General features: G+C 48.4%; 2 protein-coding genes across 6 annotated transcripts in view; both read left to right on the top strand.

Annotated features, from left to right (window-relative positions):
• GNB1L (G protein subunit beta 1 like) overlaps window positions 1–26,329 on the top strand; it is a 59,557-nt gene that overhangs the window by 2,320 nt on the left and 30,908 nt on the right. For 2 of the 5 annotated variants that reach the window (XM_025982679.2, XM_072723486.1), the window contains one exon: window positions 26,039–26,184. In XM_025982679.2, coding sequence (XP_025838464.1) covers window positions 26,039–26,184 — 146 coding nt within the window. Of the gene's footprint in view, window positions 847–1,103; window positions 1,218–26,038; window positions 26,185–26,329 lie in introns of all 5 variants that reach the window. The other 3 variants (XM_072723488.1, XM_072723487.1, XM_025982678.2) reach the window with 3 other exon arrangements.
• Window positions 239–26,173, top strand: RTL10 (retrotransposon Gag like 10). Its single transcript, XM_025982680.2, is given in 7 exon segments — window positions 239–294; window positions 296–498; window positions 501–579; window positions 581–794; window positions 796–848; window positions 850–1,217; window positions 26,039–26,173. Coding segments are annotated over 7 exon segments (993 nt in total). The 3' UTR covers window positions 26,059–26,173.

Below are 26,329 nucleotides of genomic sequence, written 5' to 3'. Positions count from 1 at the left end.
GTTGCCTTGGATGGTGGCCTGCATCTGACAGTCCCATCAGCTCTTCTCAGCTCTCCTGAGGCCACAGCTGCCAGCTCCTCTGACCCTCAGCACTTGCCTGGAACACCTGGGTTTGCCACACCCCGTTTCAGCCCATCTCTGTCCAATTGTGTCATTACCACCCCCTCTGCTGCGCCATCTCTTCTTGTCTTCCTCCTTCCTCTTGTAGTTGACATGGCAACTCCTCTGTGCTCCCTCCATGTTTCATGGCCAGCGCTGTTGGCGGGGCCCTCGCAATCCCATCCAGGCGGCAGCCTTACGCCAGTGCACACCCTTGGCAGCAGATGGACCAGGTCTTTCCTGGGGTCACATACACCCCTCCAGTGGATCCCTGGATTGAGCAGCCCTGCTGTGGGGACCCTGTGTGTGTGCACATGACCATGGAGCAGAAGAGCACAGCCATTAGTGCTCCTGGCGGTAAGCCCACAGAAAGGGGGCCCCTGGCTCTGCACATACCCAGCCCATGGCACCCAGGGTGGACTTCCACTGGGTGCCAGTCTCAGACCCACACACCTTTGATGACTCCTCACGGCAACTGGACTGATATGTCCTTTTGCTTTGAGCACTGTCTGGAGAACCTCAGCTGCATTTTCGAGATCCTAGGGTACCTGACGGGGTGAGCCCAGGTGTGGGCAGCCCCCTAACTCGACGGGGACCTGCCCCTTCCTGATGATGGTGAGCTCTTCTGCCGGGATCTCAAGGAAGTTGCTTAAGACCTGAATAGTTTCACTGAGTACCATGCTGCAGCACCTTGCCCCCCGGCCCTCTGCCTCAAGCCAGCCACCAGTGGCCCCACAGCTGCCTGTGGTGGGTACTACTTAGGTGTTCAGATGCCCCAGCCCTTACCATGGGTGCTGGCCCAATCGCTGTGGCCACCCCTGCTGTTGGTAATTCCAGCTCTACATCCAGAAATATTCTCCCTGAACAGCAGTAGGCCAAGGAGAACAGCCTTGGGTCTGTCCTTACCTTGTTCAGTTCTGCATGCAGCACTGATCCTGGTCCTATGGGGTCAGCCTCATCCCAGCCAGGGGAGGTGACCCCCACAATTGTCCCTGTACTTTCAGGATCTGCTAATCTGCCTTCCCAGAAACCAGTTCCAGTTCCACCAGGGAGTCCAGAAACCCAGAAGACAGAGGAGGAGGTTTCTAAGACACAGGGAGACCAGAAGGCATCTTTAGGTACCTTACAGTGGGTGGCAGATAACCCCAGAGGCCCCAGGAGGCCTAGCAGTTTCTCCTACCCCATCGCCCTAGATTCTGAACACAGCCCAGGCTGTAGCAGTGCTCCTTGTGATGAAGTGGCCTGCATAGCCAAGGAACCCCACGGCCCCCCAAAGGACAGGGTGGTGTTCCCAGATGACTCGAGATATAGCGTGCCAGGTATTGCCCTATCCACTTGTTTTCTTGCTGGGCAGGAGGTACACTTGTTTGGGCTCTGCTCTGAGCACAAACAGCCGCCTTGTCCCCTTTACCACCCCATCTTCTATTACAGCAGAATATTGGGCTCTATGCTGTGTCCCTCATCCTCTGACTTCCTCAGTGGCCTACAGGCTGCCCCCCACTAGGCTCTCAGATGCGTTCCCACTGATGAGACAGAGTTCCATACAGTAGTCCCCATCAGATATTTGTATGTTTTTATAACCGCCCTACTCCCCAGGCCCCTTGTTCAGTGTTGGCTGGGCTGGACTAGGTCTGCCATGGCAGCCCTGTTTGAATCTGTCTCTGGTTGGTGTCTCTACATTGGCCCCCTTCCCCATCTTGGCTCCCTCTGACCTCTGTCCTCTGGGCTGGAATTTAAGGAAGGCTGAGTGGGGAAAGTAGCCATTTTGGTCATTTAGTATGAGTGGGATGGCAGAGAAAGATGCTTCCCTACGGCTTTACCGGCAGCCTTGGCCAGCTCGGAAGGTGGGATCCAGGCTGCCTTGCCAGTGTCAATTCAATGCCAGGCATGTTCCCCTTTTGTATTTTAACATTCTAGTTACACCTGGTTTTCTTCAGAAGTTGGCATGAATTTCTGTGTCTCAGTACCTTTGCCCATGTTGCCCTCCCACTTTTGCTCTTTAGCAGTCCCTGCCTCCCTGCCCACTCCTGCATATTGGTGACTCAGCACTTAAGCCAGAACCCTTTAAATGACTTGTGTCTTTGGGTAGACCGTGAGCCTCTAGGGCAGGGGCTCCATCTTGATCAGCTTCGTGTTCCTGGTATACAGTTGGTGCTCATTAAACATATGTTTAAACCATGGCTCAGTTTGTGGTGTGATGGCTACTGACGAGCAGAGCCTTTATTTTGTTGGCAGGAACACTGTTGCCTGTTCTGTTGGGAACAAGCTAGGCCCTAGCCATGAGTGTTCTAGGTCACTGTTGGAGGTGTGGTTTCTGGTGGGGCTTTGAGAATAGAAGGGTCTGGTTGAAGGAAGGGGTTAGGCTGAACAGGCAGGAAAGGGAGGCTTGGCAAGTGGAGTGTGATCTTGAGAACTGATTCAAAATCTGGAGGTGAAGTGAGAAGCAAGCAGCCGACCAGAGCTGTGAGGCCCAGGGGCCAGAGGATTGGAATGAAGAAAGACCTGTTCTGCACAAGGATGGATTTTCTAATAATGAGAACTGAGCTCAGAAGCTCCCTTAAGCCAAGTTTAACACGGGGAGGGGGAGGGGGTACAGTGCACCTTCCCAGAGGGACAATTCAACAAGAACGTCAAACCCCTTCAGTTTAACAATTGTGGAAACAACACTTTCCTGGAAAGTAGGAAGAAAAAATAGTGGAAATGTGAACAGCTGTTAAAAGTAGTTACTTTATAGGGTACCTGGGTGATGGGCATTAAGGACACATGATACTATGAGTACTGGGTGTTTTACGCTATGTTGACAAATTAAACAAAATTTAAAAAATTAAAAAACTACTTATTGTAGAGAAAAAATAGTAAGCGAACATCTGGTAAAAATTTTCAGTAAAATAGACATTGTTGAGATTATTTAATTTAATAATTGTGCCTTTAAAGGCTCTGGGTTCAGATGGTTTTATGTGTGAACCATTTTGCAAGTCTTAGAAATAAGTGGGAAGCTGATAGAACCTTAAAAGCAAACAAGCAAGCTGACAGAAGAAACCACTGTGCAGCCTTGATCCTGATCAAGGTCGGAAGTCCCTGCACATTGTATCCCAGCCCTGGATGCACTGCTGCCCTTCCACGCGATCTCTTAGTTTGGACCTTTTGCAGACCCAGCTCAGACTGCTTCCTACCCCCCGCCCCTGGCCTGCCAGTGGGTCTGATACTGTTGGCAATATCTTTTAAGCTGGTAAGATGTCTCTGACAATAGAACCTGGGGTTACTCTGGAGTGATGACCTACTCACTTGGTTGACACCCCCACTATTGCTGGCCTCTGCACAGGGCACCTTTCTCATCTACATTTAGTGGACCTGAAGTGAATCCCTTTCAGCTTGAGGGATTCGAGGGATCTTCCCTTCCTACCCTCCCACCCCCATTGTCCTCTTCCCTTCTGACCTCATGGTCCTGATGGGCCTTTTCCCCTTGGGTCCCAAACAGCTCTTGTTGCCTTGTTTGTAGTTGAGGGCCAGCTCTCCCAAGGCAAGCCCAAGAGGATCTGCAGAGAGGTCAGATCACCTGTTTTAATTTGGAAAATGGGACTCATTGTGGTTGGGCTCTTATTACACTGGAAAAGAAATGAAGGCAGGGCCTCAGTGGCAAAGGCAAGTTTGCCAGTTCCTGGGTGCCCTTGTGGATGGGATCAGGAGAGGATGGAGGGCCTGGTCTTGCAGACAGGCAGTGTGTATGCTGTTGCAAAGTGACAGTTTCAGTGGCAGCCATTGCTGTGCCCTGTCTTTCAGCACATGCAACAACCTAGCTTGCTTTCCCATGCTGCGGGGGTAGAAGGAACACAGAGAGCCAGCAGAGGAGGCCCTGCTGTGCATGATGGGAGGAGGATCCTTGGGTCATTTGCCATTCCCAGCTCTTCACATACAGGTGGGCTAGAGGAGGCTGCTCCTAGGAGCAGGACGGTCTGGCAGGGTTTGCCGGATGTGCCCAGGATTGGCCGATATTTTGGCATCTGCCTACCACATCGTCGTGCCTGTCACTTACTTGCCTTGGAAATAACCTGATTTTATTTCCTAAAGATAGGACACAGTAGGCACTATAGGAGGGTTTTTAAAGTACATGTCTCCAAGAAAAATTTTAATGCCAGAGTATTATGGCTAAGGTCCTATGAGAGAGAACTTTTTATAAAGCTGCAACAATGAAAGTACTTAGAATTGGTGTGGATGGATGAACAGAGGAGAATAGAGAACTTTGAAATAAAGCCAAATAAATACAGGAATTTAGTTCATGCTAAACATGCTATTGTTTCAAATTAATGGGGGTGAAGTGGATTATTCAGTAAAAGGAGTTGGACCAACTGGTTAGCCAAAATAGTAAAACTGGATACCCACCTCACTCTGCCAGGCTCCACTCTGGATGAATTAAAGATTTCAATATTTTAAAAAAATCATAGAAGTTAACTACAGGGAAGTGTGGGTGAATTTTTTTTTTTTTTTTCTGAGATCACAGGACTTTAAAAGTTCTCGATATCCAGAATTGCTGAAGGTATGGAGAAATAGGCTGTTTCTTACCACTGGTAGAAATATCAAATATTGCTATTCACTCACATAACATTTCTGTGCACACAGACCCTGACCACTTGCCTATGTGCAGATGGCTGTTGTCCATTCCTAGATGTGGGCTTCAGAGCATGGACTTGAGCCCAGTCACACCTTGCTGCCACTTGCAAGCCTGTCGTCCCTGTTGTCACCTGACCTCATAAGGCAGTGGGAAGATTGAATGAGATAAGGTCCGTGCAGTGGCTTGACCCCTGTCAAGTGCCTAGTGACCAGTCAATGCCTTAAGAACCAAACTGGAAACAGCCCGAAGTTCCTGTAGTAAGGAGTGAGGTAAATAGAGCTGTTGTCCTGTCATATCAGTCAGGAAGAGCCAGATCGTGCTGCAGTAAAACCTCCCACATCTCACTATTCATCTGTTGAAGATGAATGCCCCCTGCCCGTTGCAGAGGATCGTGCTGACAGGAGTTCACTGGACACATTTCTCCACAACCACAGAGGCAGGGGAAAGGCCACAGTGAACCACAAGTGATGCTTGTCACTGCTTTTCCGTTACTGTGGCCAAAGGAAGCTGCCAGATGACACCTGAGTTCTGAGGATGAGCGGCTAATCCTCCCGTGGAGTGGGGCCATCAGCATGGAGAAGGTGAACATGGCACTCACCAGTGCAGCCATCACCAGAGTTGGAGCAGGCCTGCGTCAGTACCCAAGGATAGGTGCCTGTGTCTGCTAAGGCTGCAGGCCTTAAACAACAATGTATATCTCACAGTCCTGGAGGCCAGAAGCCCAAGATCAAGGTGCTGGCAGAGTGGTCTCTCCTGCGGTTGTCCCCTTGGCTTATGATGGCCGCTGTCTCCCCGTGTTCTCATGTGCTTGTCTCTCTGTGCCTGTCTGTTCTAATTCCTCTCATAAGGACACCAGGCCTGTTGGCTAAGGGGCCACCCGTATGACCTCATTTAAGTTTAATTACCTCTTCAGAGCCCTGTTTCCACAGAGTCAAATTCTGAGGGGGGGTGGGGATTAGAACTTCAACATATGAATTTGAGAGGGTTGAGGGACACAGTTTGCCCATAATAATCCCCAAGATGGATTTCTTATTTCTCGTTTTTGCAATTTCCAACAGTGCTGTGGTGCACACTCTGAGCATCGTGAGTGGTGGGTTGCCGGGGCCTCTCCAGGCCGCGGGAGCAGGACATGCTGGCAACTCTTTTATTTTAGAAATCTTTGCCTGCATAAGGGTACAGAGACATTACCTGTATTTTCCAGTTTTAAGCCATTTACATAGACTCGAGTCAGCTTGTAACTAATGGTATGCCGTGCAGAGGGCTCTGCCGTCGTCATCAGGTAGCCAGGGACAAGCAGGGCCCCTCCGCCCACCTGTGTGTAATAGTGGGAATCTGAGCTGTGAGCCGCTGAGTTCAGGGGTTTGTGTTCTCCACAGCATGACCTACCCTGACCAGTGGAGGACCCCGTGTCGCCTTTTCCCACAGGGCACAGACCTTCCCACCCCAGGTTAAGGATGCCAAGCTGGCCCAGCCTGGCCGCCGTCCATCCTTCTCATACACGCCTGGCTCTGGTCTGGTCTATCCCCCACCAATTATCTGGCTTTATAGTGAGTCTTCATTGTTTGGTAGAGAAGCATTCCCTCCCTCACACCCCCGCCCCTGACACCTTGTTCTCGAAGTTGTCTTGGCTAGTTTTAAAAAGACACATCATCATAAACACAGACATGGAGAGGATGGTACAGTGGACCATGGCATGTCCATTGCTCAACTCCAGCGGCGGTTGGTCCTTAACCCCAAGGGTGCTGTGTTGGTGGACGGTCTGGCCAAGTGTGCCGTGCCAGACAGCGGGAGTCCTGAGCTCACTTTCCCTTTGGACTGTGGTGTTCTCATTTGTAAATGAGCAACATGATCTTTGCTACGGGGGTGTTGATGGTAAACCTGGGAGGAGCCCCTGGCCTGTAGGGTATCCTTGGCAGCCCCTTCCTTCTCTCCTGACCTTAGGGGCGCACAGCCAGGGCTGGGGCCTGTGGGTGGTGGGTGCTCATCCACCTGCTGGGTGGGGCTGCCTGACAGTGGAGAGGAATATCCTGGGCTGCTCTCCACCTGTATGTGTGAGCAGCATGGGGCCTGGGCTGACAGCGAGCCCACACTCGGCCATACAGCTGGCCAAGTGCAGGTGCTGCATGGTCCGCGCAGGGACACCTGGCACTGGGAGTACCACATCTCATGGCTCATGAGGTCCTGGAAGCATGGGGTTGGCCAGGTACCTGGTCCAGGGTGCTGCTCCCTAGGGCATGGCGGCTTTCCCACTGCCAAGACCCTATGTTCCTCCACTGGAAAATCATCATGCAAACGGGAGCCGTGGATGGTGGCAGCCAGGAGGGTAACCCAGGGCCAGTGCAGCTCTGCCCCTGTGTTCCTACCCGACTCCAGGTGCCCACTTCACAATACCCACTGTAGCCTCCTGGTCCCTGTCATCATGTCTTGTACCCCTGTCCCCCATTGTCCCCCTCAAGTTGTTGAACTTTGCAAGTCTCCCTTTGCTGCCCGTGTAATGAGAGAATTTCTGCCTTGCATGTGCTTGGAGGCAGGAGGCCCCTGAGGGCCTCTGATTCTTCCCTCCCCCACATAGCAGTCAAGCACTGCTAGTGGCTGTTAGTGCACATGTGAAAGTGTGTGCCTAGACACATATGTGTGCACAGACCGCACAGCCCATTGTGAGCATGCGGCATATCTGTAGGCACGTAATGTGCACATCTGTGTGTGCAGTAGATCGGTGGGGGGCTCCCCTGCCTGAGGTAGCCTGTGTCACAGGAGGAAGCACGGATCCCTGTCACCACCATGGTTACAGACCCCTCCCCAAGTGGGATCAGGTTCCCAGGAGCTACCTGGGCACCAGCCCACAGGGATGGCCCATTCCCTGCCCAAGGTGAGAGTTGTCAGGGTGCTGTCAGCAGCACGGGGCAGCCAGCCGCTGTGGACCAGATCTCAGGTGGAAGTGGGCCCTAGCAGCTGGCGCTGGAATGTGGGAATGGTCATACTTCCTGTCAAACAACGAGCTTTTCCGTGTGTTCATCAGGGACAGAAATGCTGCCAGCCTGGCTGGGTTCCCACCGCTGCGTGAGTCTGTGGGGGCAGGCTGGCTGAAAATGCTCCCGAGGTGGACTTCCTTCCTGCCATCTTGCCAGGCTCCCTGGACCTGCTCCTGGGGTGACGGGCATCCTTAGCTGCAGCCTGAGGCTCCTGTTCCTGGAGTGGCCCTGCCTGCCCAGCCTCCTGCCTCAGCACCCCAGCAGCCCCGCTCCCTGGCATGTCCTTTCAGTCTAGCAGGATTGGCCTGTCCGCACATCCCCAGGAGATATCTGCGACTGCCGGCCTCCGTGGGCTCCCGTGAGGCACACTGGCCCTTCACCCTCACACATGGCAGCTGCTGGTTTGCCGGCCATCACTGTGCCTCTGTCCTGAGGCTCACTCCTGCTGTCGGTGGGAGCACCGCCAGAGCACCCAGCAGGGACTTAGCTGTAGGGCGGCAGGGGAGAACGTGCACCCTGTAGGGAGGGCCATGCTCACGTCTCCCTGGGCACCCGTCTTCCTACGTGTGCCTTGACCAGCGGAGGAGCCAGTTCCCAGGGGATGTGGCCATAACTTTGCGTCTGTCGCCCTCTCCTGCAAACCCAGTGGAGCCCTTCCAGAAGGGGTGCTCGCAGACCTGTCGAGGAATATCTAGACACGGTGTGGGCACTGCCGGGTTTGCTTCAGGTAGGCAGTTCCCATGGGGCCTGGGACACGCCTGCCTGAGGTAGTGAATCTTCCTGGATGGGGCATGTTCCCCCTCAGAGGAGCCAGGAATGCATGAGCTTTGCAGGAGCAGAAGGTCTCCAGGTGACTTGCTTTTGGACAGAACAAGAAGCTTCAGGCTGAGGATGGAGGTGGCCGTCAGTCTGTCCCCCAAGGGCCTTCCGGAGTGCAGCACTCTTGACTCTAGCACAGAAGCCTGGTGTTTCTACAGCTGCCCCGCAGACCTGCATTGTGGACTGTGTGGCCCAGGGGGAGATGCCCTGGCCGTACTCGAAGCTCAGAGGGGCTCCTGGCAGCTGGGCTTGGCTGTTGCCCTGGGCACTCGAGAAACAGCCAGCACCGGGCCCGTCGAGCCTCAGGCCACCATCACCTGCTGCTCCTGGGAGATGGCTGTGCTAGAGGCAGGAGGGCCTGGGACTGGCCTTTGGTCCCCTAGGGGAAGGGCTGCTGGGGGGCAAGGCTTACACCCCCTGCCTCCTTGTACACACAGAGTTCCATCTGTCACCCGCCTCCCCGGGGCTGGCCGCGGTTGGGGGGTGCACTTGCTGCCGGGGGGCAGGGGGAGGAAGGCGGGTGTGGGGGGGGCCGGCTCCCACCTCTCCGCTAGACTTCAAGGCCTGCGGGGCGCAGGGCTGCTCAGAGCACTGCCCGCCCTCCCCTCTGCGCTCTCCCCAGGTGGGGCTGGCTGCGCTGGGTCCCCGGAACCCCTCCCTGGGATCTGCATCTTTGAAGCCACGGATACTGACAGAGGATTCAATGAATCCAAGGTCGCCAGTCGGGCGTTGACAGATGCCCGGCCACGATACTATTTCTGATTTAATAACCGAATGGGAGGCTGGCCCTTGGTAATAATTAGGGCTAATTACTGAGGAGGTGTTGACAGACGGGCTGAGAGGAAACAAACTACCTTTATCCCCGGGCTTAGAGTCGGATTACCGGCCCGGTGCTATCTGCCCCTCAGAAAGTAGACGCTTCAATCACTCACCGAGGCTTCAAAGGGGAAAGGGCCCTGACAATGCACGGGGCTTGGAAAGGAGCTATGAAGTGCGCCTTTGACTCCGAATCGCCAAACGGAGCCCCATTCCAGAAATGGTTTCTTTGTGAAGTTTGAGTTACTCCCCCCCTCCGGCAAACCTGCCTCCCTGGCTCGGGGCCGGGGAGGGGTGCTGCGGGCGGAGGCTGCGCTGGTGCCGCCGGCCCGCCCCGGCCCTCCTGGGCTGGGCCTGAGCCGGGAGGCGCAGCTGCGTTGCTCGGCTCAGGGAGCCAGGGAGCGTGGCCGTCCTTTGTGGCCGTGAGCTGCAGGTAACGGGATAGGGATCTCCCTATCCCCGCAGGCTTGCTCTTTCCCTGGTCTCATCTGGGCATGCTTTCTAAAGCTGCTCTGCGCACGTCTAGGCTCTCTGGTTTGGTTTTGCTTTATTTTTTTAGAGCGGAAGGGGAGAGGGGCAGAGGGAGAGGGAGGGGGAGAGAGTCTCAAGCAGGCTCCATGCCCACCACAGAGCTCCATCTCAGGACTGAGATCATGACCTGAGCCCACATCCAGACTCGGAGGCTTGACCAACCGCCACCCAGGAGAAGAGACTGTGCCTTTGGCCTTACTTATGGCAGGACCACCCCTCTGGGGCCTGGGCATCACTCCCTGGGCTGCTCCCACCCCTGGCTTGAGTGGTGAGCCAACACTGTGGGTGGGACACTGACCCTCAGGGGCTTCAGTGACAAGGCGACGATTTGGTAAAGGGTTGTCCTGAGCTGTAGGCTGGTTCCTGATGCCTGTATGTGCACGTGCTGACTCCCCTGGGACTCCCTGCATTTCGAAGACCACAGAGGGCAGTGATCAGACCTCCATTCCCCTGGGCTCCACATTCCCAGTGACCTGGTCTGGACTGCCCTGGTTGCTGTGTCTGTGGCTTCAGAGGGCCGGTTCTGGGACTCTTGCCATAGTCCGTCCTGACCAGGAAGGCGGGAGGGTGCCAAGGCAGGGCTCAGGACAGGCCTGTCCAGAGAGGGTCTTTCCAGTTTCATGTGTCGGCAGGGAGGCATAAATTGAGTGGGTCTCTGTTCCTGCTGGCCTGGAGGACCCGCCAGTTCAGGAGCTTCCTGCTAGGATGGCCGTGTACTTCAAGGAGAGAATGAGTTGTTCAGGCTGGCGGAGAGCAGTCTTGTTAGATCGGCATCCTTCCTTTCCCTGGCATGCTGCTCTGCTCCTGGAAGTAACCGTGGTGGTGGTGATGCTGCTGGTCATCAGCTAATTTGCTTAGCTGAATACTGACTACCTTGTATTAGGGGCACTACTGCTGAATTGAAATTCCTATTAGAACAAAATAGGATGGTGAATTATTTTAAATGGGATAAGCCCTTAAAAAATGGCATTTAGTCTGTTTAAAGTCACCAAAGTAGAATTAGAAATTGGCTTTAACCAGGAAAGTCTAAGCAGAAAATTGGGTTTTCATCATATGTTAGTGGTAAATCCAATCAGGTAAATCCAATCAACTGTAGCTTGAGGAAAAAAAACAGCACAATATTGTCCAATATATTTATTTGAAAAACAGCATCCCAGAAAATGGCCAAGAGAGCAGTGGCCCAGTGTGTTAACTTGTGTACAGAAGTGTGCTTGAGCCCTGTTTTCTTAAAATTATTAGCATGGTGCACTTGTCACAGTAATGAACCAATATTAGTACATCATTACTGACTTAAGTTCATATTTATTCAGATTTCTTGAGTTTTTACCTAATGTCTCCTTTTGGTCCCAGGATCCCATCCAGGGATCACATTACATTTAATTGTCAGATGTCCTTAGTGTCCTCTGGGCTATCCATTTTCTTAGATTTTCCTTATTTTTATAGCCTTGATAGTTTTATGGGGTACCACTCAGGCCTCTTGTGGAATGTTCCTCAGCTAGGCTAGGCATGTGTTTTTCTCATGATTAGACTGGGGCTGTGGGTTTCCAGGAGCCAGACCTCAAAGATAAAGTGCCATCTTATCACATATTAGTGGTACATGCTGTCCAAGTGACATTACTGTTGATGTCAGCCTTGGTCACCTGGCTGAGGTAGTGGTTGTCAGGTTTCCTCTCTGTGAAGTTGCCCTGTTCTCTCCCTTTCTTGACTGTCCTCTTAGGAAGGAAGTCAGTGTGGGCAGCCGCTGTGTGAGGGATGGGAATTCTGCTCCCCATGCTTGAGGGCAGAGCATCCACACAAATTATTTGGAATTTCCTGCATGCCAGATTTGTCTACTCTCCCCCATTTATTTCTTCAGTCATTTTATTAGTGTGAACTCATATCTGTTATTAGTATGATTGTTACTATGAAATGTACTTACAATGAGTCTTCACACCTGCCCAGCACCAGCACCAGCAGTGCTACAATCCTGACATAGAAACTGATGCATCATCACTTTAGAACTTTCCTCCTGCTCCCTGCCGGTGGTCAGCCTCCCCCTGCCCCAGCCCCTAGCCACTGCCCGCCTGCGGCTCTCTACCTAGTTGGGCTTTTCCGGAATGCCATATAACTAGGCTCATACTGTATGTAACCTTTCACTCACCATAATTTCCTGGAGATCCATCCACATTGTTGCACTTTTCAGTAGTTTGTTCCTTATTATTGCTCAGGAGTATTCCTTCCATTCACTGGCAGATGGCCTTTTGGGGCAACGTGAACAGAACTTCTACACATTCATGTACAGGCTTTTGTTTACACATAAATTTTCATTTCTCTAGAATAAATATCTAGGGGTAGGATTGCCAAGCAATATGATGCATGTGTATTTCATTTTATAAGAAACTACTCAACTGTTTTCCAGAATGCTTGTACCATTTTGGATTCTTATAAATGACATATGAGAATTTTGTGCTCCACATTTCTGTGTCAGGTTTTGTTCTTTTTTTTTTTTTTTTTTTCCGGACATTCTAATATTTGTGGCCTTCAGTTCCATTTCTTTTCTTTTTTTCTTTTTTCCTTTTTTAGATTTTTATTTATTTATTCATGAAAGACACAGAGAAAGAAAAGCAGAGATGTAGGCAGAGAGAGAAGCAGGCTCCAGGCAGGGAGCCTGATGTGGGACTCGATCCTGAGACTGCGGATCACACCCTGAGCCAGGGGCAGGTGCTCAATCACTGAGCCACCCAGGCGTCCCCTTCAGTTCCATTTCATCTAAATTGTCGAGCTTATGTGCATTGAGTTGTTTATAGCATTTCCTTAATGTTTGTTGTGTCTTGAGTGATAATCCTTCTTTCATGAGGATAATTTGTTTCTTCTCTGTTTTGTGATTATCTGTCTAGATAGAGATTTATCAATTTTATGAATATTTCTAAAGAACCAGTATTTGGTTTTATTGATTTTCCTCTGTTGCCTTACTACTCTGGATTTCATTTGTTTCTGCTCTATCCTTATCATTTCCTTCCTTTGGCTTGCTTTGGGGCTTAATTTGCACCTCTTTTTCTAGTTTCTCTTTTTTTTTTAAGATTTTATTCATTTATTCATGAGAGACACACAGAGAGGGAGGCAGAGACACAGGTAGAGGGAGAAGCAGGCTCCATGCAGGGAACTTGATGCAGAACTCGATCCCAGGGCCCTGGGATCACAACCCGAGCCAAAGACAAACACTCAACCACTGAGCCAGCCAGGTGCCCTGAATGTAGGCATTTAATGCTATAAATTTTCCTCCATGCCTCACTTTTGCTGAATCCTACAAATTTTGATTATTTTGTTTTTCATTTTTATTAAATGCAAAATATTTTCTAATTTCTCTTGGGATTATGTACCTCTTTGACCAATTGATCACTTTAAAGTATATTGTTCATTTTCCAAATATTTGGAAATTTTCCAGTTGCCTTTCCCTTACTGATTTCCATGTTAATTCCATAAGGTTGGAGAACATATTTTGTATGCCTTTGTTTCTTCTTCATTTTTTAAGGTTTTGTTTTATGACCCAAGATATGGTTTATCTTAATGAATATTCCATGTGCATTTGAGAAGAATGTGTTTTATTTCTGTTGGGTGGAGTATTCTCTTAAGGTCAAGTAGATAGATAGGATTCTGTATGACTTTTTGGCTACTTATTCAGCTAATTACTAAGAAGGAGTTTAAGTCTCTAGCTAGAATTATGTATTTGTTTATTTCCTCTTTCAGTTCCATCAGTTTTTCCTTCATGCATTTTGTTGAAGTTCTGTTTTTAGCTGAATATATATTTAGGACTCTTACGTCTTTTTGATAAATTGATACCTTTATTAAGATTTTATTTATTTATTTATTTATTTATGAGAGACCGAGAGAGAGAAAGAGAGAGAGAGAGAAAGAGAGGCAGAGACACAGGCAGAGGGAGAAGCAGGCTCCATGCAGGAAGAAGCCCGATGTGGGACTCCATCCCGGGTCTACAGGATCAGGCCCTGGGCTGAAGGCGGCGCTAAACCACTGAGCCACCTGGGTTCCCCAAATACCTTTTATTATGTTGTATCCTCCTTATTTCTGGTAATAGTCCTTTCTCTGGGGTCTACTTTCTGTGACATTAACATATCCTCTCTAAAAAACTGGAGAAGGGGGAACCCTCTTGCACTGTTGGTGGGAATGTGAACTGGTGCAGCCACTGTGGAAAGCTGTGTGGAGGTTCCTCAAAGAGTTAAAAATAGAGCTACCCTAGGACCCAGCAATTGCACTGCTGGGGATTTACCCCAAAGACACAGATGCAGTGAAAAGCTGAGACACCTGCACCCCAATGTTTATAGCAGCAACGTCCACAATAGCCCAACTGTGGAAGGAGCCTCAGTGTCCATCAAAAGATGAATGGATAAAGAAGATGTGGTCTACGTATACAATGGAATATTCCTCAGCCATTAGAAACGACAAATACCCACCATTTGCTTCCACGTGGATGGAACTGGAGGGTATTATGCTGAGTGAAGTAAGTCAATCAGAGAAGGACAATCATATGGTTTCACTCATTTAGGGAATATAAAAAAATGGTGAAAGGGATTATAGGGGAAAAGAGAGAAAATGAGTGGGAAATATCAGAGAGGGAGACAGAACATGAGAGACTCCTAACTCTGGGAAATGACCAAGGAGTAGTAGAAGGGGAGGTGGGCGGGGGGATGGGGTGACCGGATGACAGGCACTGAGGGGGGCACTTGACGAGATGAGCCCTGGGTGTTATGCTATATGTTGGCAAATCAAACTCCAATAAAAAAAATACAAAAAAAGTGTCCTCTCTAAAAAACACAAAACAAAACAAATCCTCTCCAACTAAACTTTCTTTTATTGTATGTATAGCAATTATTTTTCTTCTTTTTACTTTTAATCTATCTCTGTTTTTGTACTTAAAGTGGGTTTCTGCCAGATAACTTACATTTGAGTCTTTTTTAAGAAAACAGGTTATAATTGTTGGGTCTGGTAATTAAGATGTTGGAAGCATTTACAGGATGCCTGGGTGGCTCAGTGGTTGAACATCTGCCTTCAGCTCAGGTCGTGATCCTGGGGTCCTGGGATTGAGTCCCACATCGGGCTTCCCACAGGGAGCCTGCTTCTCCCTCTGCTTATGTCTCTGTTTCTCTCTCTCTGTGTCTCTCATGAATAAATAAATTTAAAATATTTTGTTTATTCATGAGAGACACAGAGAGAGAAAAAGAGAGAGAGAGAGAGAGATGTAGAGGTAGAAGCAGGCTTCATGCAGGAAGCCCGATGTGGGACTCGATCCTGGGACTCCAGGATCACGCCCTGGGCTGAAGGCAGGCACCAAACTGCTGAGCCGCCCAGGGATCCCCTAAATTTAAAAATCTAAAAAAAAAAAAAAAAAAAAGAAATACATACTAATTCAGATTATTATTTCCCTATGTATGTGTCGTCAGTGTCAAGATTTTTTTCTTTCAGGGATCCCTGGGTGGCTCAGTGGTTAAGCGCCTGCCTTTGGTCCAGGGTGCGATCCTGGAGTCCCGGGATTGAGTCCTGCGTCAGGCTCCCAGAATGGGGCCTGCTTCTCCCTCTGCCTGTGTCTCTGCCTCTCTCTCTCTATGTCTATCATGAATAAATAAATTTTTTTTAAAAAGATTTTTTTTCTTTCTTTTCAGGAGTTTAATTACAATATGTTTGAATGTGGTTTTATCCTGCTCATGGTTCATTGAGTCCTTAAATCTATAAATTTTCATTTTTTCCCATATTTGTGAAATTTCAGGCAGTTATTTATTCAAGTAATTTTCCTGTTCCATTTCTTTCTCTTCTCAACTCCAGTGACACAAGTCTCAGACCTTTTACTATTATCCCACAAGTCCCTGGTGTTCTAATCATTTATTTCATATCTTCATTCTTTCTGACTTTATATTAGATAATTTCTGTTGACCAGTCTTCATGTTCATTGGCTCTTTCCTTTGTCATCTCCCATGCCATTATTGAAGTTTTTTTGTTTTGTATATTGTATTATTCAGTTTTGAAACTTCCTTTTTAAAAAATTAATTTCTGTTTCTCTGCTCTTCTGTTTATTTCAAATATGTTTGCCTTTGCCTCATGGAGAATAATTACAAAAGTTACTTTAGGATCCTTATCTGATATTCCCAACATCTGAATAGTTTCGAGGTTGGCATTTGTAAGTTGTCTTTTCCCTTGAGTACTGTCTGCTTTCATTTTCTGGTTCTTGGTATGTTGAATAATTTTGTATTATATCCTAGGCATATCCTGGTTGAGTATTACATGGGGTCCATTGGAGAATGTTGAGTTTTGTATTAGCAGGCAGTCAACCCAGTTAGAATTGCCACACAAGTTCTGTCTTGCCCTTTGTGGGCTATGTTTTTAATCTCTTTTTCATTTTCAAAGCTTTTGAGAGGCCCCTTTGGGTCCGTCCCAGGCTTATGAAACTTAGCAATGAGTGTGGGACTTTTGTGGGTTCATTCAGAGAATTAAGAGACTTTTTTCTTCAGCTCTCTCCTCTGCAATTTTACCCTCCCCAACCCCGTCTCCCACCCTCCCGCCCAACCACACACACTCCATCCAGCAAGATCCACTTCTCTTGGTTCCTCTGGCTGAAAAGACAGAGGTTTTCTCTCAGAGTCACTTCTCCTATACAATTCCATGTCTAGGGCCCATTCTTGGGGCAATGCTGAGAGAGAAGAACAAACAGTTAGGGATTTCCTTTCACATTCTTTAGACTTTTCCTCTGTAAAGTTGTCTGGAAACTAGTCTAAGTTCTAGCCACTGCTGCCTTGCTGCTATGCAAGCCGGGCCTACCTTCAATGCAATGCCCCAAGACATACTAATAAAAATGGGAAACTCATCACATACAGGTCACTTTTCCAAGGTTTTACTTGCCTTCAAAATCTGTCTGTTATTGTTCACTTTTCAGAGTTTTTAGGTAATTTCTTTTTATATTTTGTCTAGAGTTTTTAGTTGCAGTCAGCCAGAGAAAGAAGTGATAGTGAACTTATTTCATCCTGGCCAGATCCAGAAGCCTGTCAATATAGATTTGATTTACATTTCTCCCTTACTCATGTTAAGCATCTTTTTATATGTTTAAGGGCCATTTTCATTTTTTGTGACTGTGAATTCATATCTTTTGCTTATTTTTCTATTTGGTCTTTAGACTTTCTTCCCTTAATTTTGAAGATTTCTGTATGTTCTAAAGATACTAGAATTTTATCTTTTTTGACATGTGAAAATTTAAAAATGTATTAGGTATTTTATCTTCTAATTGGTATTGTGAATGGAATTTTCTCTAACAGGTTATTGTTTGTGCATATGGAAACTATTGACTTCTCTGTTAGTTTCTTTCCCTGCTACCATACTAAGGGTTTTTTTTTTTTTAATGTTTGAATTTGTTTTATTGTGGATTATATAAGGCCCTCATGTATATCATCATGCTCTCTAGAAGATAATTTAATGTTTTCTTTTCCAACTCATATGCCTTTAATTGATTTTTCTTATTTAATTGCATTGGCTTAAACCTCCAGTACAGTGTTAAATAGTAGTGTAGATATTGGGTATTCTGATCTTAGAGGAAATAACTCCAATGTTTCTTCATAAAGTAATGTGTTGACTTCATACAGTAATTTCTTCATAAACTAAGGAGATGAGATTGTGTGTGTGTGTGGTGTGTGTGTGTGTGTGTGTGTGTGTGTGTGTGAATATTTTAATTTGAAGAAACCCGTTAGTTTCTCTTTGGTTAAGTGTTTTATTTTTCTTGTTTATTTTTTTTTAAATTTTATTATTATTATTATTTATTTATGATAGTCATACAGAGAGAGAGAGAGAGAGAGGCAGAGACACAGGCAGAGGGAGAAGCAGGCTCCATGCACCGGGAGCCCGACGTGGGATTCGATCCCGGGTCTCCAGGATCGCGCCCTGGGCCAAAGGCAGGCGCCAAACCGCTGTGCCACCCAGGGATCCCTATTTTTCTTGTTTAAAAGACTATTTATTTTGAGAGAGAAAGAGCATGAGTGAAGGGGAATAGCAAAGGGAGAGGAAGAAGCCGACTCCCTGTTGAGCAGTGAGTCAGGTTAAGTGTTTGAATAAAAACCCAGGCACCCTGGTTAAATGTTTTCATAAAAATGTGTATTGAGAGGGGCACCTGGGTGGCTCAGTTGGTTAAGCATCTGCCTTTGGCTCAAGTCATGAGCCCAGGGTGCTGGAATTGTGCCCTGTGTCAGCCTACCTGCTCAGTGGGAAGCCTGCTTCTCCATCTCCCTCTGCCCACCCCTGCTCATGCTCTCTCTTTCAAGTAAATACATAAAATCTTTAAAAAAAATAAACTAACCTTGCATTCCAATGATAAATTCCACTTGGTTATCATGTATTATTTCTTTGATTTGATGTTGTATTTTGTTTGCTAATATTTTATTTACTCTGATATTCATAAGTGATATTGGTCTCTTCGTTCCCTCTGATAAGAGTTTTAAATATATCTCATGAATTCTGGTTCATAGTGTTTTTCATTGTCATTTTTAACATTTGTGGATTAGTACTTCCCCTTTCACCTAAAATTTGTTGTTTAATAAATTACTTTAAGTTTTTTGTTGGGAGGACATTTTAGTTTTTATTTTGTTAATTTTTGATTTAACTGCACTGTGGTCATAGAATATGTTTATATTTCTTCTTTATGAAACTCACTGATATTTTCTTTGTGACCCAATATGTAATTTTTTACACGTGTTCACATGCACTTGAGAAGAACATATAGTTTCTGTTATCAGAGAGTAAAGTTCTATATAGATCCATAATATTTACCCCATGGAGTCTATCTCCTTACTTATTATTATCCACTTGGTATGACTTGTACTAAGAGTAGTAGTGTATCATGTTCTCCAATTATTGGTGAGTTTTTTCTGTGATTCCTTGCATTCCTTGCATTCCTTGTATAAAACAGTTTCTGTTTTATAAAGAGGTGTTTCTGTTATTTGGTATATAGGTATTCACAACCATCATATATGCATTCTGAATTGCAGCTACCAGTATTGCAAAGTGTCTGGATTTGTCAATTCTAATGCTTTTTGGCTAGAATTCAACTTTGCTGACATCTGTATTTCAAGCCCTGCTGTTTATTGTTTCTATTTGCCTGAAATACCTTTGTCCATCTCTAGCTTTAGCGTTTTGGAATCACTTTTTTTTTTTTTTTAAGATTTATTGATTTATTTATTTGAGAGAGAGTGTGTGTTTTGGAGGGAGAAGCAGAGGGAGAAGGAGAGAAGTGCCAAGTAGACTCTGTGCTGAGTGCAGAACCTGACATGGGGCTCCATCCCAGGACCCTGAGATCATGACCTGAACCAAAGCCAATCAGACATGTAATTAACTGAACCACCCAGGCACCCCCCACTGTTTTTCTTATTAACTTTATATTCCGAGTATTCTGAGTTTGGTCTTTCATCAGATATATATGTCATGAATATTTTCTTCCTGTGTATAGCCTCATTTTTTATGTCCTTGATATCTCTTAATGAGAATTATGATTTTGAGCTTTATCCATGTGAGACTAGGGTTTATACATTTTCAGTTTTGTGGAATATAATATTCTTTTTCTTTAATATTTATTTATCCATTCATGAGAGACACAGACTGAGAGAGGCAGAGACATAGGCAGAGGGAGAAGCAGGCTCCCTGCAGGGAGTCCAAGGCAGGACTCGATCCCAGATGCAGGATCACAACCCAAGCCGAAGGCAGGTGCCCTACCGCTGAGCCACCCAGGCGTCCCAGTTTTGTGGAATATTCTATTATATGAATTACCAATTTTATCCTATTCTGCAGTTGGTGGCCATTTGGGTTGTTTCTAGTTTTTATTAGCATGTATAATATTGCTATGAACATCTTGTGCAAATCTCTCCTTGTACATATGTGAGAATTTCTTTAGGGTGTTTATCTAATATGGGGTTGCTGTATCATAAGGTGTGCGAACTAGTCCCAGATTGTTTTCCAAAGTGATTCTTTCAAGTTATGCTCCCTCTAGCATGGTAAACAGTTACAGTTGTCCCACACTGTAGTCAACATTTGACAGATTAATTTTTTGCTAATTTGCTAGGAGTGTAATTATATCACATTGTGGTTTTGACAGGCATTTCCAAGATTATTAATTAGGTTAAACGTCTTTTTATATGTTTATTGGCCATTTATGTTTCTTGTGAAATAACAGTTTAAGTCTTTTGCTTATTTTATTTTTGGTGTTTGCTTTCTTATTGTATTGATCTGTATGTTCTTTATTCTAGATTTGAGTCCAGGGTGGGTTTGTCTTCCTCCCCACTTCTAGAATGTTTTTATAATTTTAAATTTACAGAAAAGTTGCAAGTACAGCATAGTGAATACTCTTAGACCCTTTACTTACATTGATCAATTGTTAGCATTTTGCCACATTTGCTTGACCTCTCTGTATGTAGATAGAGATTGAAATTCATTTTTCTGAAACATTTGAAAACGGTGTGCAGACACCATGACATTTCACCCCTAAAACACTATCCTGGGAACAAGGACATTCTTCTATGTAAAATACCACTATCTTGCCCAAGAAAATTAACAATAATTCCATATTAAAAAAATATTTTATTTATTTATTTAGAGAATAAGCATGAGTGGAAGGAGGGGCAGAGGGAGAGGGAGAAAGAGAATCCCAAGCAGGTTCTGTGCTGAGCTCAACACACGGCCTGATCCCATGACCCCTAGATCATGGCTTGAGCTGAAATCAAGAGTTAGACACTCAGCTGGCTGAGCCACCCAGGTACCCCACAGTAATTCCATATTATCTGCAATCCCTATTCAGATTTCCCCAGTTGTTTTCCCCACACCCCTTTGTGATCCTGTCAAGGTTCCTGTGTTGGATCTGGTCACAATGCCTCTGTAGTCTCTCAATTTAGAACCCTCACCCTACTTTTTGTTCTTTTTTTTTCTCTTGATCCTGATGTTTTTGATAAGTCTGAGCTAGTTGCCTTGTCCAGTGTCCCATAATCTGGATGTGCCTGATTGTTTTCTGCAAGTTGTTGGCACAGATGTGCAAGGATGGTGCTGTGTTTTCTGGCATCACCTCAGAAGATAAGTGATGCCGGTCTGTTTACTATTGGCGGTGCCAGCTTCAGTCTCATGGTGAAGGTGGTGACAGCCAGACATCTCCATTGTTAAGGAACATTCTTCTCTTGTGATCAGTAAATAATCTGTAGCATAGTACCTTGGCACAGTGCAAATCTCCTGTTTCCCAACAGCCTTTCACCTGGTTAGGTCCTTTTTCAAATATGAGTGGTGACTTTTACAATCTCATGCTCTCCACTTGCAATTTTAGTTCTTTTTATTTCCTTAAAAGCGCAGAACATCTTTATTTTCTATGCCCAAATGCTTTGTGTTCTAGGGTCTAGTTCTGCCTTTTGTTGTTTCTTATGGATCTCACTCATGGTACCATAGTTCCTTTTTTGTTTCCATGAGTTCTAATTACTTGTATTTTGTAGGGCTTTCCTGGTGAATTCCTTCAGACCTGCGTAGAAGGTGGGTTCCTTATGAGAGATATTCACAGATGGAAGTTTTGGCGACCTCCTGAGGTGGTGTAGATGAGGTCTAACGCCTGAGGGCTGGCATCATTCTGGTACCTCTGGGTGTAGGTTTACTTCTGGCTCCATCTTACACTGATCATTTAGCTCTATAGGGTCTCATCTTTATGGAGATGCTCCTATGAGATTGTCCACCGTAGCGGGGACAGGGGAGCAGGTGCTAAGCTTTGTCTGTCATGACTAAGAGGCCTTGCCTGGGAACCAGATTTCTAGGTCACAATGTAGCAAATGCCCTCTGGCAGGTGCCAACTGGGGGCCTTGCAGACCTTACTACGTTTGACTTCCACTTAGTGTTTGGCCTCTGAAGGTTCTAAACTTTGTCTTTCCTTTTTTAAAAGATTTTTATTTATTTATTCATGAGAGACACACAGAGAGAGGCAGAGACATAGGCAGAGAGAAGCAGGCTCCCTGAGGGGAGCCCGATGCAGGACTTGATCCCAGGACCCCAGGATTGCAACCTGAGCCAAAGGCAGATTCTCAACCACTGAGCCACCCAGGTGCCCCTAAACTTTTCCTTTTTGACAGCTTAGTGATATACTGATGATTTGGGGTTTTTATTTTAATTGTTTTGTGGGCATCTCTCCTGCTAGGAAGTGGTGCCTCCCTAGTCTGTGCTGGTTTGGGAATTCTTAGGTACCTTGCGGGGCTGCTGGAGCCGTTCTGTGCTTTGGTATGGCCCACTTACAGAGGGCCTGGGCTGCCTGTTTGAGGCATTCCCAGTGTCTTGTGCAGCCTGTCCTTGCAGTCCCAGACGCATGCAGTGGGTAAAGCAGGACCCTGTGGTCTGGAGCTGGCAGAAACAATGCATGGATGTCTCTGGGTGGTGATTTCCCTGTTCTGGCTCACTTCTCAGTGCTCCTTGTTGATTGCAAGCTTCTTCAAGGACGAGTGGTCCCATTGCAATTAAAAGGAAGGGGTTCTGTGGCTGAGTGCATGGTGGGTGCTCAGGGCTGACTCGTGGGTTAGGCTGAGGTGCACACACACACATAGGGATCTTTGGTCTTTGGGGTCTCGCTTCTCCCATGGTCCTGCCTCATCTGTGTTTGCCAGTCCTTGGTTGTTTCCTTGCCTTCCCATGGCTGCTGTGCCTGCCTGACGTGTGTGTGCCTGGGTGGGAGGGTGAGTGCCGGGTATAGCCTAGTCGCAGCCACGCAGGTGCCTTTCCACGGGGACCCCTGCCCGGCCGCTGCCCCCCCCCATGAGGATAGCCCCGAGGCCTGCCCGGCTGCCGCCTCTGAGGTGGGACGCAGTGGGGCACTTTCCTCCTCCATCCGTGGACCAAGGGCCTGAGGGGCTTTCGGGGGCTCACAGCATCCGTTGTAAAAGCTGTCAGAGTTGCGCAAATCATGTCAGATTGTCTTTCTTTTTAATTTTGAAAAGAATGTGTCTCTCTTTGACATCTCGAAAAGCAGGCAAAATTTGAAGTTGTGCTCAGTGGATTAAGTTTCATGTTCCTCTGCCCTCTGGGAGGAAAAGACGAGTGACAGAACAGGGGAAGGCGGCGGTGGCGGGCGGCAGGTACCGCGCACCGGTGTTGCACAAGGGGCTGCGGCCTCCGCTCCGGGCGGCCCACTGCCAGGGGAGATAGGATAACGCGATTATTCTCAATTAGATTAATAAAGAATAATTAGATGTCATAAATCAAGTAATCATAGGATATTGTCATGGGAAAAATATGTAGCTCGAATTAATTAGTTTTCAAATAAAGCGTTTATTTTAATTGCTTGAAATGACGGAGCCCTTAATTGCCGATGCATCATTTTGGCCTGAACATTTTGGTTGTTGTAACAACGTGACGGGTTTGTTCCCCGCAGTTCTGGGGAAACAATAGAGGAGAACTTGATTTCATCACCTCAGACGGAGCCTTGTGCTGGTGAGGTTCTGGAAACTCCCAGCAGGCCGCAGGCAGGTGGCAAGTGCGGGCCGTGCTTCAGCGGGCACTGCCCAAGGCCCCCACGCGGCTTGTGATGTGCGTGCGTGTGCGTGCATGTGCGTGCGTGTGCATGTGAGCACGTGCCCTCTGTGCATGTGCGCATGACACGGTGCATGCATGTGTGTGCATGTGCGCACATGTGTGTGCATGTGAGCATGTGCCTGCCCTCTGTGCATGTGTGTGTCACACAGTGGGTATGCATGTCAGCACCACACCATGGGAACCTGTGTGGTAGTGGCCAGTAGGACTCCGAGGCCTGGACCATGGGAGTGGGATGCCCCCTCACTCCCCAGCCCCGGGCACTGGGGCTTTTCTGATGGGTTGACGTGCTTTAGCAGGTTTAGCAACCACTCACACGTTTGAGTGGTTTAGCAACCACTCACACGTTTCTCCAGATCTGGGGTCCTGGAGCTGACCAGCTGTTCTGATGGGGCAGGCATAGCACAGACAGCCAGCAGCTTCCAAGGGCCCAGTAAGTGCTCCTCTGAACTTGTCCCAAGCCTGCTTGCCTGAGCGCAGCCCTGCAGGGTTCAGAGCCAAGGCCCAGCAGTGTCTCCTGGCAGCTCCCCCATCCTGGGCTAGAGCGGGGGCCGTGGGCCATGGAGCATTGTGGAACCAGGTCTTTGTCCACGGGAGGCTGTCCTGTGTTTGGGAAGAGTCAGTTGGTTTTTAGTCAAAGGTGAGAGAGGGTTTTAGAGTAAAAACCTAAAAAAGAAGAAACAAATAAACAGGGACTTGGCCATTTGTAAGGCCCATTCCCGGGGTCCCCTTCCTTCTCTTTGAAATCCCTCCACAAGGCAGGACCAAGCAATAGAGCAGCTGCCTACGGTCTCATACCAGTAAAGATGAGCATCTGCCCCTTCCTAGCCCTGGCCCTGCAGGCTCTGCTCTGGATCATTAGGATCTCAGCCCGACCCTACTTCCAGCCCTCGCGTGGGCCAGGCCTCAGCTGACCAGTGCTGGCAATGGCTGGCAATCCGCTGGGTCTCTGCAGCATTTCCTCGGCTCTAGAGGTCTCCGGACTCTCAGGTCTCTGCCCCCACTGCTGTCGAGGTGACTTGGAGGCCCCTGACTTACAAGGCTCCAGCTGCCTTGACAGTGGCATTTCTTAGATGTTTTGAAACTTTTGCTCTTGTGAAGCTACTCCAGGCTCCGTTCTGGAGAGAGAAAGGGAGAGAGAGAGAAGGAAAAAGTCTGGGATAGCTTCAAGGAGGGGAGGTACAGGGCTTCGCAGTTGAGGGTGTGGCTGAAGCAGTGACTGGACTGGTCTCCTGCTGGGGAACCCACGCCTCTCCTGCCTCTGCGCCTATACATTTGCCTGTCCTCCGCCTGCAGCCCCCCTCCTGCATGGGCCTCTGTCCTTGGCCTGAAATCTTCTCCAACCTCCGGCATCGGCCAAGGCTCCATCCTTCAGGAAACTATCTTCTCTGCTCCTGTTCTTTGCCTTGCCCAGTTCCTTTGGTGGCTGTGGCTGCCCCAGTGGCTGGACGATCTCCTTCCTGCTCTGTGTCCAGGCCGGAGGCAGGCCAGTGGGGAAGTGTCTTGGGGCCCAGTGGGAAAAGCCCTCCTGGTGAACTTGCTGCAGCTCCCAGCAGCCTGCCCCTAGCCTTTCCCTCTGCACCCTCAGCCTGGCCAGGGCCTGTGGGCTGACAGATGTGCCCATGGTCACTAGAAAAGGTCACTTCTAGTCCAGCAACCACCCCTGTGCCATTGCTGGGGCAGGCTCAGTGGGGACGCTGCAAGGCTTCTCCTTTCAGGTGGGTGGGCCCCCCAAGACAGTTATTTGAGGAAGGGTCACTCATCTGTGGTATCAGTCCTCTTGGAGAATGGCAAGGAGGTAACTCCATCCCTGCCCCTGTGCCCACACACCAGTGCACCAGCTACACTGCCCCTTGGTAGCAGCATGCAAGCTTCAGGCCTGAGTCTGAGGGGCCTGGGCAGCTCACCAGACCATTACTTGCCTCAGTTTCTCCAACAGTAAATGTGGTGCTGCCTTTTCTACGGGTAGATGCACAGGCCCTCAGGATCCAGCAGGTGGTGTTTGCAGCACATGTGAGGGAGAGACTCCTCTCCGTCTTTGGGTCCAGCTCACTCCTCCACTCCAGGGACCCCACACACCTCTTGTCTGTCTGGAGGTTCATCCTTCAGTGTGTACTTGCTGAGCAGCTGCTGTATGCCTGGTGCCGGTGGCCAGGCTGTGGCCCCTGTTCCCTGAGCTTACCATGGGGCCAAAGTGGACAGCCTGTCCTGGCATGGCATTGTTCCGCGGCAGGGAGGAGAGGAGATGGGCCTGGGGAGGGAGGAGGGAGAGTCAGCCAGGCCCAGAGGCGGGACAGGCACTCCAGGCGTGTGGACAGCCCAGGCGAGGAGAAGCCAGCCTGCGTGCTGTGTGGCCAGTGAGACTCGGGGAGTCAGAGGGTGAAGCAAGCCCTGGAGGCCAGTGGCTGGCTCTCTGCAGGGCACTGAGGGTGAGAGTGGCCTCAGAAGGGTGTGGGTGTCACTGTGCCAGCCCGAGATGGTACAGGTTGGGGCCACAGTGATGCCATTTGGGTATAGGGGCCAATAGGCAAGGTGGAAGGCAGGCTGAAGGGGGTGGGCAGTATCCAGGGAGGCTCCTCCTGTCTTCCTGAAGGATGACAGGCAGGTCACTTACACCCTTCCTTGTCCCCAGATGACTGCACCCCCGCCTAATATGGCAGCCTCCCCACTCCCACCGCCAGACCCCCGCTTTGTCCTCCGAGGTGCCCAGTCGGCGGTGCATGCGCTGCATTTCTTCGGAGGAGCCCAGGGACAGGTGCACCCACTCCTCCTCTCAGGGTGAGTAGCTATGGCCCCAACCCAACCCCAGGGGCTAGCCCACGTGACATTAGCGGGTGGTGGGCTAGCAATGAGCCTGTGCTCACTTGGGGATCTTAGTGACACTGGGTCATGGGGACGCTGACTTTTCAGAACTTGCTCGCCA

The sequence above is a fragment of the Vulpes vulpes genome, chromosome 10 (genome assembly GCF_048418805.1).
Source record: "Vulpes vulpes isolate BD-2025 chromosome 10, VulVul3, whole genome shotgun sequence".
NCBI lineage: Eukaryota > Metazoa > Chordata > Mammalia > Carnivora > Canidae > Vulpes > Vulpes vulpes.
Note: the sequence above shows the minus strand (reverse complement) of the source record. Positions and strands in the feature narration are given on the sequence as shown.